Consider the following 20,669-nt stretch of genomic DNA (forward strand, 5'->3'; position numbering starts at 1 on the left):
TTGCGCTATCTATCGGCCAAAGTTTGTAACAATCATATCAGCTGAGCTACCAAAAATGGCTGACTTCAGATCACGCGGTTCAGATTTGAATTGCAGAATGCAGATCAAAAATATTTGTTGGCTGGTATTTTGAATAGAATAAATATTTTAAAAATTGTATAAATTTTTATCGTCTAAGAATATAAGAATATATTAAGAATATAATATCATACAAACATATATTTCATGAGTTGATCAAATTTCTGGTTGTGGTATTGAATTCAGTTGACTCAATGACAGACACCTCTATTACGCTTTCTCATCTGAGCTTAGACCTTCTAACCTATTACCATGTAAGTTTTTAAAATAGAGATGCTTCCCATGTTATTTAAATGGAGTCACTTTTACTCCCTAGGGAGTTTTTCTGTTTTTTACTACCTAGAGCGAAAAAGTGACACTTTAATATTATGTTTCAGGGAGTAAAGTAAGTACTTTAGACACAGTAGGTGGAGGAAAAAGCTATTAGCTTCTACTTACATTAGTGTAGCGCTATAAATACCTGGCTGCTATGTCGTAATTAATTGTTCAAAGTAATTGCAATATCTCATTAATTTCCATCTGTAGATTTGTTGAATGTTGAATCAGAGCCATAAATTGACCCATGGATAATTGGAGATACTCGTATCTATTAACACTTGTGAACTTCTGTTAAAAACATAATCTGTGATGATGTATAGACCCTGCATGATTTATGTTGATGTTAAATATGCTATAGACCAATGTACCTAGAATATTCTAGGTACCTTGCTATAGACGATGCTATAGTAAACGCAAATTGGTGAGGTGGCACCATCTCTAAGTGAAATTGGTAAATTTCAAGCTTTAAATTACACCATGTGTTATTCCAAATATTGGAGATGAGTCAATCATATGACAGTTTTAAAATGTTTATGTTTTAGAGAAAAATAAACAAATATAATACTCTTGTCACTTGTCACAGCCTACTATATAATTATTATCTAAAGTAAGCCATGCACTTGTCCAATTACAACGGTTTAGTCAGGACCTCCTAAATATTTAAGAGGTCCTGGTTCAGTGAAGGCTTGAATTGGTGACAATCGTTTCTTATTTTTTGTATATATATATTTTACTTTCCTTGCCCTATTACCATAGGTAAGGAAAGTATTGCTTTCCGAAAAAAAATTAAGGTACCCCAATTTCTAAATTTCTATACGTTTTAAGGTCCCCTGAGTCCAAAAAGTGGTTTTTGGGTATTGGTCTGTATGTGTGTGTGTGTGTGTGTGTGTGTGTGTGTGTGTGTGGTGTTGTGTGGTGTGTGATGAGTTTATGTGCGTCTGTGTACACGATATCTCATCTCCCATTAACGGAATGACTTGAAATTTGGAACTTAAGGTCCTTTCACTATAAGGATCCGACACGAACAATTTAGATCAAATGCAATTCAAGATGGCGGCTAAAATGGCGAAAATGTTGTCAAAAACAGGGGTTTTCGTGATTTTCTCGGAAACGGCTCCAACGATTTTGATCAAATTCATACCTAAAATAGTCATCGATAAGCTCTATCAACTGCCACAAGTCTCATATCTGTAAAAATTTCAGGAGCTCCGCCTCATCAATGCAGATAGAATCCCAATTATCAGGCTTCAGATACAATTGAAACAAAAAAAAATCAAGTGGAGTAGATTGAGCATGAAAATCTCTACAATTAATGTTCAATAACATTTTCACCTGAAATTGAAAATAAGCTTTAATTTTGAGAAAATGTGATTATTCAATTGCAAATCATTGTTGATTCTATTAAATCATTCACTATGAAGAGATAGCAGACCTCATGTGTGTCTCCAGCGTTATTGCCCTGTCACCAGCAGGCTCAAATCTTTGAATAGTAGACTTGAGATGCGCGGGAACACTAGCGTCAGGTGATCAATTTTCATAACGGCAAGGAAAGTTGTGTGAGTGCGCCACACCAGATTTTTTTTTATTCAAATGTAGAAATGTAAAATTTACAGAAATGTATGAATGAATTTGAAAAATCTTGAATGAAAATATTTTCAATGAGAAATCAGGATATGACATTTCAAATGTAAAAAAACACAACGCAGACGAAATTTTTTTACTGCTTGAAATTAACCAATTTCACTTAGAGATGGTGCCACCATCACCCGCCTCTCCAATTTGCGTTTACTATAGCATTTGCGGCATTACAATATTATGATAATATAATATTTTATTAACTCATCTAGCAGAGTCATGTCGCATCACGTCGTCTCAATATGCTACAAGCCTTACAGCAAAACACCAATGCACAAGAGAACTAATTCAAAGTTTATTCTTTTGCTGGTGATGCCATATAGGCCTATAATAAGTAAATTATATTTACATATGTAAAGAGATATTTATGATTTTGTATTATTATTTTCTTATTTTTAAGTTAACACTTGTATTTTGTTTAAATTTATTATTCATAATTTTTTGATTCGCTCTTTATTTGTGATTGTTTTTGTTTTTTTTTAAATGGCGAAAATAAATGATTTGAAATAAATTCAGCTATAACGAGGTCCACGTTATAATGACAGTGGAGAAAGATAGGAGAACAGCGTTGCCGATTATCTGCCTTGCCACTGCCTACAATAGAAGATATGGCTCTACAATAGAGCTAATAACAATATATCTGCGAGTAATATCAACTGTTAAGTCTTGTTTAAAATAATAGATTATATTTTATTAGTCATGAAAAAATATATGTATAGAAGATGGATTGAATATGAAAAAATCTGGTGTGGCGCACTCACACAACTTTCCTTGCCGTTATGAAAATTGATCACCTGACGCTAGTGTTCCCGCGCATCTCAAATCTACTATTCAAATATTTGAGCCAGCTGGTGACAGGGCAATAACGCTGGAGACACACATGAGGTCTGCTATCTCTTCATAGTGAATGATTTAATAGAATCATCAATAATTTGCAATTGAATAATCACATTTTCTCGAATTTGAAGCTTATTTTCAATTTTAGGTGAAAATGTTACTGAACATTAATTGTAGAGATTTTCATGCTCAATCTACTCCACTTGATTTTTTCGTTTCAATTGTATCTGAAGCCTGATAATTGGGAATCTATCTGCATTGATGGGGCGGAGCTCCTGAAATTTTTACAGATATGAGACTTGTAGCAGTTGATAGAACTTATCGATGGCTATTCTAGGTATGAATTGATCAAAATCGTTGGAGCCGTTTCGAGAAAATCACGAAAAACCCTGTTTTTGACAACATTTTCGCCATTTAGAGCCGCCATCATGAATTGCATTTGATCGAAATTGTTCGTGTCGGCCTTATGATGAAAGGACATTAAGTTCCAAATTTCAAGTCATTCCGTTAATTGGGAAATGAGATATCGTGTACACAGACGCACATACACACACACACACACACACACAGACACACCACACACACACACACACACACACACACACAACACACCACACACACACACACACAACACACCACACACACACACACACCCACACACACACACACACCATACAGACCAATACTCAAAAACCTACTCAATGACAAACGTCATTCACATGAATGAGAACAATATGAAAGCTTACAGTACCCTTTATTAAAAACTTAAAAATATTTCAAGTATATTCAAGTTGAAAATGACCTATGGTCGAGACTTATCCTTAGAATATTTTCAAGTTTTTAATAAAGAGTACTACAAGTTTCTACTTTCCTTGCCCTATTACCATAGGTAAGGAAATTATTGCTTTCCGAAAAAAATAAATTACCCCAATTTCTAAATTTCTATACGTTTCAAGATCCCCTGAGTCCAAAAAAAGTGTTTTTTTTGGGTATTGGTCTGAATGTGTGCAATTCAAGATGACGGCTAAAATGGCGAAAATGTTGTCAAAAACAGGGTTTTTTGCTATTTTCTCGAAAACGAATTTAATCAAATTTATACCTGAAATAGTCATTGATAAGCTCTATCAAGTGCCACAAGTCCCATATCTGTAAAAATTTCAGGAGCTCCGCCCCATCTATGCAAAGTTTGATTTTAGTTTCCCAATTACCAGGCTTCAGATACAATTTAAACAAAAAAAAAATCAAGTGGAAAAGATTCAGCATGAAAATCTGTACAATCAATGTCCAGTAAAATTTTCACCTAAAATTGAAAATAAGCTCGAAATTCAAGAAACTCAACTGCCACAAGTCCCATATCTGTAAAAATTTCAGGAGCTCCGCCCCATCAATGCAGATAGATTCCCAATTATCAGGCTTCAGATACAATTGGAACAAAAAAATCAAGTGGAGTAGATTGAGCATGAAAATCTCTACAATCAACGTCCAGTAACATTTTCACCTAAAATTGAAAATAAGCTCAAAATTCGAGAAAATGTGATTATTCAATTGCAAACTGTTGATTTTATTGAATCATTCACTATGAAGAGATAGCAGACCTCGTGTGTCTCCAGCGTTATTGTCCTGTCACCAGCTGGCTCAGATTTTATCTTGAACTCAAGCGGTAGGTGATCAATTTTCATAAGGGCAAGGGAAGTTGTGTGAGTGCGCCACACCAGATTTTTTAATATTGTTTCATGTTTTTAAGAAACTTTTATTATTAATTCATCCAAATTTAAAATTGTTTGTTTTATTCTAATTTATATTTTAGATTGTGATTTGGTGTAGAAATTTGAATGGATAACCTATAATATTTGGACAATTTAAAACTAAATTAGGAAATTGAAGAAGTTTTAGGCAATAGCCTGGTTTTTCTTTTCCGATTCTTGTATTTTTGCTAACCTTATAAATAAATAAATTAATTTGAACGAGAGTAGCCCATATAAGTGAAAGGATTTTATCATTCACATGATTTGTGTTGAGGTTTGAATAAATAATATGATAATTGTTTTGTTTGTGGCAACAGGCAAATGGAGAAACAATACAGAGGTGGCGGTTAAGACGCTGCGGCAGGGAACAATGTCAACCCAGGCATTCCTACAGGAGGCAGCCATCATGAAGAAGTTCCGTCATGACAGGTTGGTAGCCCTGTACGCGGTCTGCTCCAAGGAGGAGCCTGTCTACATCGTGCAGGAGTACATGAAACATGGCAGCTTGCTAGAGTTCCTGCGCAACGGAGAGGGAAAACACTTGCAGTTCGGTGATCTCATTTATATTGCTGCTCAGGTGAGAGAGAAAGAAAATAAATAATAGCCTAAATAAATTAATAAAGGATGAGAGTAAATAATGAAATCATTCATTGACTTTTTCAATAAATGAATAATGGATGTGAGTCCAGAGAAATACAGATAGAGACGAAGAAGAAATATCAGAGAGAAAGGAAATAAATGAATAACATTTTATTGTCATTAAGCAACATTGGTTTTGGGCAAAATCAAATTTACAATCAAATAAATTTTGGTTTCAAATCCTTACAAAATCATTCACATGAATATGCGTGACAAAGTTCAGGTGATAAATTTCTAGTTTCATTCAAAATTTAGACTTTTTGAATAATAATTAAGTTACTGTTCCATTTTTTCAATTTTAGACTCTATCTACTCTTTAGACTCTATTCTACTCTTCACACTCTGTTCTAGATTTTCTAATTTTAGACTCTATCTATTTTATTTTAGTATCCATTTATTGAGTATTGAAGAGCTTAAATTGTATTTTGAAAAGTGAAAGTGACATAACCAACATTTTGATTTGGACAGTATAGTATACATTGGAAATGGGACAGTTTTGGGCATGAGCCTGTTGTGCCTTTCCTCATGTTAAGTATTTGTACACAATGTGAATGAATAAATAAATAAATAAGCATACCAGGAGGCTGAAGAGAAGGAAGCATTTTGAACTAGTTTAAAATCAAATTTTGATAGTGTACGCAGACTATATTATTTTTACTACTCTCATGATCTCAGAACTACTGGGGCCATCAATGGATGAACTGAAGTTTTATAGTTTTCCATAGTGAAAGATTTATTAGTGAAATGAAAATTGATGGTTAGTCTCTGAGACTAGTTTTAAAGACAATCAACATTACAATAAAAAAGATGATGAGCATGAAACAATTACAAGTCAACCACAATAAGCTTATTTTGATGATGTCCATCATACAATGATAAACATGCTCACTTTTTTAGGGCTACTGGAATTATTAAAAACAATAAAAAATTATCAAGCATCCCACCCATTTTATTTTACATTTTTATTTTTCGTTCAATGATGATCATAGTTTGACAAATCTAATTCATAGAATATGTTATTTGATTCCATCTGATACAATATTCAATTAAGTTACTGTTGTAGATTTTTTGATTTTAGACTCTAATAGTATCTATTTGATTTAAAATTTGCTCGTTTATCTGAGTATTGAAGAGCGTAAATTGTATTTTAAAAAGTGAAAGTGACATAACCAACATTTTGATTTGGACAGTATAATATAAATTGGAAATGGGACAGTTTTGGGCATGAGCCTGTTGTGCCTTTCCTCATGTTAAGTATTTGTACACAATGTGATGAATAAATAAATATCAAATGATTGTCCAAGAAATCATATCTTTTGACGATAATAAGAAAAATATTTTTTACAAGGCACCTATAAAAAATTAAAGTAGAAAATCATTATACTGTTGTAAAAAGTTATTTTTTCGATGATAAGATATTGATTTCTCTGTTGATGTAATATTTTTGGATGAACAAAATATTTTTAATTTCATTTCAATTGTTGAGAATGAACCCGACAACATGGGCCTATTATGGTTTACAATAAATTAATGATTGACTACAATAATATAAGGTCTACCTCATGGTCCAAAACATTTCTCTATTGAATGAATAGAATGGAATGACTTGTTTATTTTTGTCGACGTGACGAAGTTTGGACAATTATGTCCACTCTACCACTCAACCACGTCGTTAGCAAACAATACAATTCAAAATATGCAGAGATAATAAAAAAATTAAGCAAGAAATGTCAATAAAATGTAATAAATAACTTATGAGAGATTAATATTGAATAATAAAAGTCTTGGAAAATAAGTGTTTTTCAATAAACTCTCAATAATCACTTCAGTGCTGAAGGAAAAAGCAAAAAATAAATTAAAACAAAATAATAGACAAGCTACTGAAGAAAGTTAATACAGTAAGAAATGGAATTAAAGATGAATTTGTTGATTTCATGTATAGTGGATATGGATATGAAGAAAAAGAACCAGTTGAGAATAATAATAGAAATTTTTGAAGTTTGTTCTAGATCAATGGATTCAAGATGTAGTCTGCTTGGAAAACTTCTTGTTTGAATTAATCTAATGTCTGAATTAATTAAGACTGATAAATCTCTTCCCATGCATTCAAGAATATGAACTAGTCAATCAGATTATAAAATACTAGCCTACACTGTTGTAAATTGTTTAATTAGTAGACAAGTAGACAAGGTCCAACATATTGCTCACTCATATAAACATGAGTTGGTTTATTTAAAACATCTATTAGATTAGTAGATAAATATCGGGGACCGAGCTTCGCTCTGGAGTACAAAAGCATAAACAATTTATTACAAAAGAAGAAATTATAATAACATTCATAGTTCATACAGAAATGCTCTACCTGATCACAGTAAATTGAGATTAATTCCCAGAGGAATATAAAAATTTCCCTCACAAAGGCCCGGTTGCACAAAAGCCGGTTAAATTTTAATTCTGATTAATTTCAAGTGAACCAAATCAGAGAAGACCATTTCAAAAAGATGGATCTACTGGAATTAATCAGGATTGGTGGAGTGGCCGTAGTCGAGTGGATCAGATGCTGGCTTTATGATTCAGAGGCCCGGGTTCAAATCCCGGCCAGGGCAAGATATTTATCTCGGGCCACTCCCGTGTTTCGGATGGACACGTCAAGTCGTCGGTCCCTGCTGCCTTAAAAGCAGTCGTTAGGTCATGTGAGAGGCCCTGAAATTGATCAGTTGCGACCTGAAAACTCTGGCACCAGACCTGAGACAACTAGGTCACACGATATTATGATATTATTATTTATCAGGATTGAAAATAACCCGGCTTTTTTGCAACCGGCATTAAGTACCTGATTGAATGATTACATAAGTTCAACAGCTGAGTCATAATTTTGACACAGTCCCACACACATGAACTCGCTCACTCACTTCCATCATCAACAGATGATGAAATAATTATTATCAGCTGTTTTTCCAAGGATGAATAATAATTATCCTTTTAATGTACTTCAGCGAGTTTTACCAGGGATGAGACCTGGTGCAATCGAATTTTTTATATTATAAACCTACTATGTTCTGAATTTCGTGAGAATCGTTAGAGCCGTTTTCGAGATCCGGTGAAATACAAACTTATAAACATCTAAACATATAAACAGAAATTGCTCGTTTAATAGTATAGGATAATTTATTAAACAATTTACAACATACACATTTTTTTTAGACGAAAGAAATGTGTGTTATTGTATCTCCCATCGTATTATGACGTATTTTTCATGTTCAATTACTTTTTCTGAAAGAGAGGATAGAGTTCTTCTAAAAATGTCTCAAGAGGAGATCTAACAGAAATTTAATTTCTATGACAGGTTGCGAGTGGCATGGCTTACTTGGAGGTGAAGCAGCTGATACACAGAGACTTGGCTGCCAGAAATGTGCTGATTGGAGATAATAATATTGCCAAGATTTGCGACTTTGGATTGGCCAGGGTGATAGAGGATGACGAATACTGTCCTCGTCAAGGTGAGTCAATGACAATTTTTTAACTATAACTTGAGATCCAAGTTTAGTTAATAGTGGCAGTGTAGAAAGATAGGAGACCAGCGTTGGCAATTCTCTGCTTTGCCACTGCATTCTATAGAGTAGCTGATACCGGTAAAGAATAGAATAGAAAATGTCTTTATTTAATAAATAAAAAACAATAAAATCGTACACTGCAATCATGTATTTAAACTCAACAAATTATATATGTAAGCAGAAGAAAATGATTTTAATATGAGAAATGTAACTCAAGACAAATGTTTTGACATAACCCGATGCAATACTAACTGTTTATTCTCATTGAAAACGATCGATTATATTCCAATATTGGGGCACCGAGCTTCGCTCGTTATTTTTATTAATTGATAAACAGAACAAAACTCTCTAAAATGATCGTGTTTATATTTCACAGCTGACTATATGTCATCTTATGAATTTCGGGGATGCGATATTTTTATTTTTCACATACGTTTTTACTATCCACAGTTGTTTCAGCCAAGGATGAATTATCCTTTTAATGTCGTTCAGCGAGTTTTCCCAAGGATGAGACATTGTGCAATGGAATTTTTATATCATAAACCTACTATGATCCAAATTTCGTGAGAATCGTTAGAGTTGTTTTCGAGATCCGTTGAACATAAATAAATAACCAGTTATAAAAATACAAATATACAAATATTGCTCGCTTAATATAATAGAATAAAATCATAGTACCCTTTGAAATTAATACAATTTTTCACTTTTTGTGTAGTTGAGAAGTTGATATTGTGGTAATTATTCATATTGAATGAAAAAGACTAAGAGATTGTCAAAAAACCACAGTTTTAGTTTATCAGAGATTGACAATGGTGTAATAACCGAAACCGGTCTTTCTAATTATCAATAAATCTGTTGTTTTTTGACAATTTCTTAGTCTTTTTTCATTCAATACAATTTTTATTCTTATTCTATTATTTTATTACATTCAAAGGGTACTATAATTCTATTTCATAAACTTTAATAGTGTATATTTTGAATCGTTTTTGTTACTAATAAATTTACTAAGGCTTTCATTTGTTTTCAGGATCTAGATTCCCTGTGAAATGGACCTCTCCCGAGGCGATTGTTTATGGACGATTTTCGATAAAGTCCGATGTCTGGTCATACGGTATACTTCTGATGGAGCTCTTTACATATGGCCAAGTTCCTTATCCAGGTAAGATTTCGAACTAATTATTGACAGAACATAGTGAGGTCTATGTTTTAACTCGGATTTTCTTTCGTCTGTTTGTATTCAACGCATTCACGGCCAAAATCGTTAATAGAATTCTATGAGATTTGGCAAGAATATTCCTTTTTTCAACTGCGCGAAGATGTATACACAAGGTTTTTTTTGAAATTTTGCATTTTAAGGATAATATGAAAGGAAAAGGAATTTCCTCCATACTCTGATATCAATCTACTCTGAAGATAGAATATTAATCAGACTATAGAATTATTATCCACTAGCCGTCAGGCTCGCTTCGCTCGCCATATCGAGCTCCGCCCCCTGGACCCCCGACTGGATCGTCCTAAAATGAGATCAGCAGGCTCGCTTCGCTCGCCTGCATTTTTCATTTGAGCATTTTTATCATATGTTAGGACAATCCAGTCGGGAGTCCAGACTAAACGTCTGGCTAAACGGATATGGCCAGCGAAGCGAGCCTGACGGCTAGTAATATAATATTCCCAGGATTGAAGTAGCAGTGCCAAATCAATTTTTCTGCGATAAATGCATTTAAATCTTCAACTTTATGCCAACCTAACAAAGTCAACTCAACTTAATGCCAACCTGACAAAATTATTAATTTAGTTGCCAGTTAACAACTGTTTCGAAGAGGTACTCTATCTAGATTATAGTTCTATAATAACATATGGTATGGAAATTTCAATTATAATTAAGAGATTGGGAGAAGAAGAATATAAATGCTAAAAGACGAACTTTAAACCCTTAAAAACAACCCTTAGAGTTAAAATATTGCCAAAAGATTTCTTAGTGCGCCTCTAAAGGATCAACTGAACATACCTACCAAATTTGAACGTTTTTGGTCCGGTAGATTTTTAGTTATGTGAGTGAGTGAGTGAGTCAGTCAGTCAGTCAGTCAGTCAGTGAGTGAATGCCATTTCGCTTTTATATATATAGAAGATAATCAATCGGCTGATAAGTGGATTACACAGATGTCTGGAGAAGCCGTGTCTATTTCTATAAGGTCTATGGTTTCAATATTTTGTTTTGCGGTAATGGTGTTATGATGCGTACCTATCAGTATTAATATTCTCACATGAGAAAAAACAAAATTAATAGGTGATTAAAGAAAACGTTCATCATATATATAGAAAATTTGGTTGTGGATTTCCTATGATAAAATAGGTTAAATGAAACTGGATGAATGATTAGAATGTAGATGACAAAATTGAACTGAGAAAATATTAAGGATGTGCAAAGTCTAAAAATAAACTTTCTACTCGTGATATTTTTCAAAGTTTTTCGATTTGTATATCATCAAACTATCATAATGGAAGAGTTTTCTCAGGAAAACATTTTTTCCTATCATTACTTTTCGAGATATGAGCGCCTGAAGTTTTAATTTTTGGGACAGAACACTTCAAATTCGGTGAGAGATAAATCCATGAAATTCAGAGGATGGATTCTTCATGATACTGTTGATTTAGTAAAACACAAATTTTCTGGAAATATCAATTTTTGAAAAAGTTATTCAATTTTCCAAAAATAACTCAACTAAAAGTTATTTTTGGTTATTCTCAGTAAATGAATTACTATCTTAACAATTGATAGTTTCAGAAAATTTTTGTTTTACTAGGTCAAAAATACCATGAAGAGTCTATCCTCTAAATCTCATGGATTTATCACTTACCGAATTTAAAATGTTCTGTCCCAAAAATTTAAACTTTAGGCGCTCATATCTCAAAGAGTAATGGTCGGAAAAAAATATTTTCCTGAGAAAACGTTTTCATATTGATAGCTTAATGATATAAAAATCGAAAAACTTTTAAAAAAATCTGGTGTGGCGCACTCACACAACTTTCCTTGCCGTTATGAAAATTGATCACCTGACGCTAGTGTTCCCGCGCATCTCAAGTCTACTATTCAAAGATTTGAGCCAGCTGGTGACAGGGCAATAACGCTGGAGACACACATGAGGTCTGCAATCTCTTCATAGTGAATGATTCAATAGAATCAACAATAATTTGCAATTGAATAATCACATTTTCTCGAATTTAAAGCTTATTTTCAATTTTAGGTGAAAATGTTACTGAACATTAATTGTAGAGATTTTCAATTGAATAATCACATTTTCTCGAATTTAAAGCTTATTTTCAATTTTAGGTGAAAATGTTACTGAATTGTAGAGATTTTCATGCACAATCTACTCCACTTGATTTTTTTTGTTTCAATTCTATCTGAAGCCTTATAATTGGGAATCTATCTGCATTGATGGGGCGGAGCTCCTGAAATTTTTACAGATATGGGACTTGTGGCAGTTGATAGAGCTTATCGATGACTATCTTAGGTATGAATTTGATCAAAATCGTTGGAGCCGTTTCCGAGAAAATCACGAATAATCATGTTTTTGACAAAATTTTCGCCATTTTAGCCCCCATCTTGAATTGCATTTGATCGAAATTGTTCGTGTCGGATCCGTATAGTGAAAGAACCTTAAGTTCCAAATTTCAAGTCATTCCGTTAATTGGGAGATGATATATCGTGTACACAGACGCACATACACTCATACACACACACACACACACACCACACCACACACACACACACACACACACACACACACACACACACAACACACACACACACACACACACACACACACACACACACACACACACACACACACACATACACATACAGACCAATACCCAAAAACCAGTTTTTTTGGACTCAGGGGACCTTGAAACGTATAGAAATTTAGAAATTTGGGTACCTTAATTTTTTTCGGAAAGCAATACTTTCCTTACCTATGGTAATAGGGCAAGGAAAGTAAAACTGATACAATTAATAAACAAACTAATGCATGTTGAAAACAGGTTGTTAATCACAGGTGGCAAATATCACATGATTCGCCACATCTATACCATCTCTAAAATTTTGTGAGTTCATGATAGACTGTTCACAGAACTACTTGTAATCAATCAGCTGGCAAGTGGATTATTCATTGCATGCATCACACAGATTTCTGGAGAAGCCGGTAAACAGGTGACACCAGATACCTTGTGGATGAGAAAACTGCGTGAGGTCTATTGTTCACAGAACTACTAGTAATAAATCAGCTGACAAGTGGATTATTCATTGCATGCATCACACAGATGTCTATAGAGAAGCCGGTAAACAGGTGACACCAATTTATCTAGAATACAATGTATTCTAGGTACCTGGGTGACACTAGATATTTGTGGATGAGAAAACTGTGTGAGGTCTACTGTTCACAGAACTACTAGTAATAAATCAGCTGACAAGTGGATCATTCATTGCATGCATCACACAGATGTCTAGAGAAGCCGGTAAACAGGTGACACCAGATACTTGTGGATGAGAAAACTGTGTGAGGTCTACTGTTCACAGAACTACTAGTAATAAATCAGCTGACAAGTGGATCATTCATTGCATGCATCACACAGATGTCTGGAGAAGCCGGTAAACAGGTGACACCAATGTATCTAGAATACAATGTATTCTAGGTACCTGGGTGACACTAGATTCTTGTGGATGAGAAAACTGTGTGAGGTCTACTGTTCACAGAACTACTAGTAATAAATCAGCTGACAAGTGGATTATTCATTGCATGCATCACACAGATGTCTGGAGAAGCCGGTAAACAGGTGACACCAGGTACCTTGTGGATGAGAAAACTGTGTGAGGTCTATTGTTCACAGAACTACTAGTAATAAATCAGCTGACAAGTGGATCATTCATTGCATGCATCACACAGATGTCTGGAGAAGCCGGTAAACAGTGACACCAATGTATCTAGAATACAATGTATTCTAGGTACCTGGGTGACACTAGATTCTTGTGGATGAGAAAACTGTGTGAGGTCTACTGTTCACAGAACTACTAGTAATAAATCAGCTGACAAGTGGATTATTCATTGCATGCATCACACAGATGTCTGGAGAAGCCGGTAAACAGGTGACACCAATGTATCTAGAATACAATGTATTCTAGGTACCTGGGTGACACTAGATACTTGTGGATGAGAAAACTGTGTGAGGTCTACTGTTCACAGAACTACTAGTAATAAATCAGCTGACAAGTGGATTATTCATTGCATGCATCACACAGATGTCTATAGAGAAGCCGGTAAACAGGTGACACCAATGTATCTAGAATACAATGTATTCTAGGTACCTGGGTGACACTAGATACTTGTGGATGAGAAAACTGTGTGAGGTCTACTGTTCACAGAACTACTAGTTACAATTGAAACTCATATTTTATTTATGTTTAATTGCAGGAATGCATGGGAGAGAGGTGATCGAACAGGTGGAAAGAGGCTACAGAATGCCGAAACCCACCTCGCACATGATCCCCGATCCAATCTATAGGCTGATGCTACAATGCTGGGATGCCGATCCGGACAAGAGACCCACTTTCGAGTTCCTCAACCACTACTTTGAAGACTTTACCATCACATCCGAACTGCCATACAGAGAAGTCAGTGATTAAACAGTGTCAGGACACAAATACAGGATAGTGCTTATAGGGCCGGTTTCCGAGCTCGGGGTTTAGCTAAGTTCTAGACTTTAAACAGCTGGAGTCAGAAAATTAGCTTTTCAAAACGGGGCGTAGTCGCAGTTTTTATAACAGTAGTCGCAGTTTTTATTTTCTCATTTTAAAAAAATTAGAAACCAGAAGATCCATTAGAGCATTAATATTATTATATGAAATTCTAAATAATAATATATTTATGCCAGATTTCATCAATTTGTTGAATTTCCATGTTCCATGCAATAGACCAAGACTTAATATGCTATTTCAGATACCGTTTGTCAGAAACGTTCACCATTTCAATTCCTACCTGAATAGAACAATGAGATTGTACAATAGACTAAACCCATTCCTTGACCCATTCCTTCTATGACCGCTTCAATACATTCAAAAAATCTTGTGAAAAATTATGCTGCTCAATTGATGAATAAATTATTATTTTTGAGCTCTACTAACTCTCCTTTTTTCAATTGTTTCTTCTTTCTTTTAATTTAAATATTTTTCATCCTATACCCTTTTACTAACTTTCTGGAATCTAACCAATATATCGTTCTCTTCTAATCTTATTTGTTATAGCCTACTGAATTGTGAATATTTAATGAATTGCGATATTATTTTCTTTTCTCTTTAAATTGTAACGTTACTCTATCAAATGTGTCATTAAGGCTCGTACTGGAGTTTGTCTGTGAGCTTTTCTATGTTTTTATGGAATAAATAAATAAATTTCTATAATTGGGAACGGTTTTCCTTGACGGAATCAAACCTTTCTAAATAATTCAAAATAGCTGAAACTTTACATTATTCTCTCTTTATTTTATTTTGTGTTTAATTTTCTAGTTTTTTTGAAATTTAATTCAAACGTGACTTTGACAATGATTACGACTACGCCCCGTTTCAGAAAGCCAATTTTCTGACTCCAGCTGTTTAAAGTCTAGAGCTTAGCCAAATCCCAAGCTCGGAAACCGGCTCTTAGTGCCGGTTGCACAACAGCCGGTTAAATTTTAACCTTGATTAATTCCACAAGAACCAATCAGAGAAGCCGTATTTTCAAAAACGCCTTCTCTGATTGGTTCTCGTGGAATTAATCACAGTTAAAATTTAACCGGCTGTTGTGCAACCGGCACATAGTGTCAGAACACAATCCCGTGAAATGGTAGGCTACTGAACAGTGTTCTGAAATTCACATCCATTCTATTCTTGTTGGAGCCTTCTTTTCAGGTTAGTAGAAAAACTTTGCTTGAGTTTCAAATGAATACTCAATAAGAAACTACAGTAAGGTCCACGTTATAATGGCAGTGTTTGATTAGCAATGGTATTGCTATCCTTGTCTATCATTCAACAAAGCTGATAGAGCTATCTCTTTCCCGCTTTGATCTGTTGCCAGATCGTCTTTCAACAACGAGTAGAATTGATACCGAAATCAATTTAAAAAATATTTTATTTTAATTATGAAAATTCATTATAAAACTATTGAAAAATATAATGACCATCCATGGTCATCGTTTCAATTACCAGTGTTTTATTTTCTCCAAAGGAGCAGCCCATGCATGGAGGCTCATCTATAGTGAGGTCCACGTTATAATGACAGTGTTTGATTGGCAATGAATGGTATTGCTATCTTTGTCTATCATTCAACAGTAATTTTAATATCTAACAAGATGATGCAGTCACGTGTCGTGGTCTTGGTGCACTCAAGTCTTGGTTAGAATGATACCCTCCATTCTGTATGCATTCTGTGGCTGAAAGGTTGCTCATGAGTCATGACTGACAGATGTTTCGTCTGCTGCTTAATAATATATTTGTAAACAAAACTAGGACCTAACCTATTCAATTGTATAATCAATTAAAATGGGAACCAACAAGTGATTGGAGTAGGGATTTTTTCTTTTCTCTATCATTCAACAAAGCGGATAGAGCTATCTCTTTCTTGCTTAGCTCTGTTGCCAGATCGTCTATCAACAACGTAGAATTGATAATTAGTTAACAAAATATTTTATTTCAATTATGAAATTATTGAAAAATATAATTTATTGCTTAATAAAATATAATTGATTATTTTAAACGAATATGAACAGTTAGTATTGCATCAATGACCTGTATCAGCTACTGTCTATAGAAGACATTGACAAGACAGAGGATCGGCAACGTTGTTCTCTTATCTTTCTCCACTGCCATTATAACGTGGACCTCACTATATGAAAGTTGGCTGTGAAACTCAAACACAACCTGTGACTTCATAATATTATTCCGAAATATTTGAAACTCATTTCCAAGAATTTGTGACTGACAATATTTTCTCCGTGTAAAAAGTGTTTATCATTCATTCATCATGACTGAATGAATGTAAAAAGGTGCTTTGAAAGACCTTTGTATATGGACTTAATATTGTACAAAATAATCTGAATTGATGTCTCTGTCGATATGATATATTTTAGTACTTTAGATGCTGAATTATTGCAGTAGTCTTGGCTGTTCACTCTCATATTGTAAGATGTGTGGTGTGTGAAAATTGATTTTCGAGATATATCTTGATGATAGTTTAAGTTTATTTTGCCTGTAACTGATAATTCTGGTGCCATTCAATATACTTTTGAATATGATTGTCAAGAACGGGTGCTCTATCAATAATAAGTTAAATTTGTAATATCTGTCTAATTTTCAATCGCCAGATTGAGTGACCATTATTCAGTAAATATATCATTTCACAGATGGAAATTACTGAAATATTGCATTTATTCAAATGTTAATGAATTGATAACTATGATTTTTAGAATTTCCATATAGCTGTTCACCCTGTTGTCAATATTTGCAGTAGCAGAAGACTTCGGGGTGATTTGCAGCATTTTATTTGGATTTTTGTTTAGTAATAGGTATTCTATCAGTTCAATTAAAATTTGAAAATGAACCCCTGAGTGGTGTAAATCTGGAGGCATGACCTACTCGTTAAGTACCGTTATTTCTATCATGATAAACACAAACTAAAGCTGCGTTTACACCAAAGTTATTAACAAAATGTTTACTTTTCCGTCCTTATAGATTCTATCAGATTGAACATAACTTATCATACACATGATGTGCATATGTGGATGTCAAGCTCCGTTTAATCTTATAGAATGTAATGACAGAAAAATGAACATTTTGTTAATAACTTTGGTGTAAAATCAGCTTAATGATTGCTTTTTGTGTAGTTGAGAAGTTGATATTGTGGTAATTATTCATATTGAATGAAAAAGACTAAGAAATTGTCAAAAACCACAGCTTATTGATACCCTACTTAGAAAGACCGGTTTCGGTTATTACACCATTGTCATAAGGCATGATTTATCAATAAATCTGTGGTTTTTGACAATTTCTTAGTCTTTTTCATTCAATTAATCATTGCTTCTGCTAATACAGAACTGTAATGTACTACTGATACAAACTTCTTTACCCTTTGAACCCTTGCTCATTTTAAAGATGCATTAGAGCTTTGATATTTTATAAAACTGTATCTGCAACTAATGAGAATACAAAATATATAGCAAAATCTTTTCGAAGTGAACCTGTTACAAAAACAGTGAAATATTCAAATTATTTATTGAATTTGTTTTAAATTTTATTTGAAAATAAAGTTTTGAATATTATTAAATATTGAAATTCATTATTCAAATCAAATTCCTCGTGAATAGCAGAAGGTCAAACTTATTTTTTCCATCCCTAACAATTAAATTATGTAACTTAAGAAATGACAAATTCGCCTGACTTAGAAACTGAACAGATATCATCTTAGGCTCAACTCACACTTACGCGACTCGGGTCGAGAAGAGACTCGACTCTAGTCGAGAGCATGTGTTTCCAAATGGTGACACTCCGACCAGTCGATTCTAGTCTCCGTGACGTCATCCATTTGAAAACTCATGCTCTCAACTAGAATCGAGTCTCTTCTCGACCTGAGTCGCGTAAGTGTGAGTTGAGTCTTTGACTCTAAGATATTAAAATATCATCTTAGATATTAAACTTTCCAAGTTGGTATGTTACTACTCTTTCAAATTACGTTTATTCAACCATCTATAAATAACTGTACGGTATGTTATTGTTAAGCATTAGTCTGTATATAAAAAAAAATGTTCAATTTATAAGAAACTGATTAAAATGGTTTCAAAATGTACCGAATTACAAAACTTTTTGAATGTATCCAACTATAAAATATTGCAACTTTTATTCTTTCCAAAAAGCTCAAACATGAAAAAAACAGAATAAACTATAACTTCAATAAAAAAGTATTTTTTGAACGTTATTGATCAATATTTGTATTAAATAGAATTTTATTTTGGAGTTTAGTAGATTTTGACTCATTACCCCCTTCAATAATTGTTTTATAAAGAAAAGTACTTAATATTTTAGTGAAGCTGATATTTTATTGTACAATATAAAAGTAATACGCATTTAAGTTTTCAAGTCTTGAAGCGTTAATTTATTTATTGCATTGATTCGATTTTATTATTATCATAACCAATTTCAAAATAATTTACCCAATATTGTGATGTGATTTTTTAGTATTTTACCAATCTTATTACTCAAGTTTTTGTAAAATATTATTATTATCATTTTAGTGATTTCTTGATAGTGCTAATTTATATTAAAATGAAGAAAAATATAAGTCGAAGTTAATTTGGCAGTATGGACACTACGGTACTTATTTGAAGAAAACATCATTCATTGATATGTTTTTTTTAGAAAGCAACGTTTCTATTTAAATACTACAGTAGCCTATGTATTTGTAAATAATAGCCTATTGTAGATGCCCATTTAAATTATTTTACCGTTGTTACAAAAGTAAGTTAACTTAATACTTTGTATATACTTTTTGTGTGGTAGTTGATTGTAAATAATTTTTGGCAGAAAAATATGTATTGACTGAGAATATGCATAATATTTAGACTAGATCAAGTAGTGAGAATGTATGTTACTCTATTTAAAATTATTTAACTCACTTTTCAAGTAAATATTGTAACTTTAAAAAATGAGAGTTGTATAATTTTATATACTAAATACATCATGTATTTACAACATGTCTTGATACTATTTCATTCTAACCTCACCTATTCACACAGATCGAAGCGCTGATATACAGCCGTGGTATCTCTTATGAAAGCACCTTTGAAGGTTGAAGATCTTTGTAACCTTTATGGGTGATTAAATACGGCTCATATTTATGGCATGACACCTGTTAGGTCAACGTAGGTTAGGTCAAATGATTTGACCTAATTGGTTAGGTCAATCGCTCAAACTTGGTGATATTATGGTCTTTGATGCAAGAAACACGGATCTCGGATCAGATTCCAAAATTCCTTACCGTGAAAATTTTATGTTTGCAGCTTCATACCTAACCTTGTATAGTACAGGGTGATTTTTTTGTCCTGTTACCCTATCTTTAATACATGGTAATTTTTCCCTAATAAAGGGAAATTTTGTTTTGTTGCACGAAGTTGGTAGCCCTACTCACTCAGTATACACAAGGCAGTGCGAGTTTATTATCCTTAAGCTGTGTAACATTTTGCGATGATTCCGGTCGTGTTATGAACAGAATGTCTTTTACCATAGAACAACGGGTTTTCATTGATCGAATAATAAGCAAGGGTTTATGGCCTCCAAGGTCTCCAGACCTCACATCCCCTGATTACTTTTTGTGGGGCTACATTAAGTCTGAGGCCTTCAAAAACAATCCTCACAATATTGATGAACTGAAAGCCAATATTACAGACTTAATCACGAATATTTCCAATATAACTCTGAAAAAGGTTTCTGCTAATATGGTGAAAAGAGTCCGAGCGTGTATAACCTCAATGGGTGGACATTTTGAGCATATGGTGTAATAATTTTAAGTATCTAAGAAATGTGAGTAATAAAATATAAATTTCTTTTGTAAATAACAAATATTATTTTTTTTATTAATACCCAAATTTCCGTTTATAAATTACATCAAAAATTGGGTAACAGGACTAAAAAATCACCCTGTAGCTGGGGGTGCCAAATTCGGCTCAGACATTTCTCAGGTCAAGCTTCATCTATGGTGCAAATTCCAGCCAAATCTGAAATACTTTTTGTTCCAGTGTGTTTCACGATGGTTTTTATCAATTTTTTGTGAAAAATGAAAAT

At 33.5% G+C, this 20,669-nt stretch overlaps 1 protein-coding gene across 3 annotated transcripts in view; it reads left to right on the plus strand.

Annotated features, from left to right (window-relative positions):
• The window catches only part of LOC111047541 (tyrosine-protein kinase Src64B), a 259,140-nt gene that overhangs the window by 232,175 nt on the left and 6,296 nt on the right, over nt 1-20,669 (plus strand). For 2 of the 3 annotated variants that reach the window (XM_039429271.1, XM_039429268.1), the window contains 4 exons: nt 4,931-5,190; nt 8,599-8,752; nt 9,834-9,965; nt 14,278-15,255. In XM_039429271.1, the coding sequence (XP_039285205.1) occupies nt 4,931-5,190; nt 8,599-8,752; nt 9,834-9,965; nt 14,278-14,489 (758 nt within the window). In that variant the 3' untranslated portion in view covers nt 14,490-15,255. Of the gene's footprint in view, nt 1-4,930; nt 5,191-8,598; nt 8,753-9,833; nt 9,966-14,277; nt 15,256-20,669 lie in introns of those variants that run through there. The other variant, XM_039429270.1, reaches the window with a different exon arrangement.

The sequence above is a fragment of the Nilaparvata lugens genome, chromosome 5, assembly GCF_014356525.2.
Source record: "Nilaparvata lugens isolate BPH chromosome 5, ASM1435652v1, whole genome shotgun sequence".
In the NCBI taxonomy this organism is placed as follows: domain Eukaryota; kingdom Metazoa; phylum Arthropoda; class Insecta; order Hemiptera; family Delphacidae; genus Nilaparvata; species Nilaparvata lugens.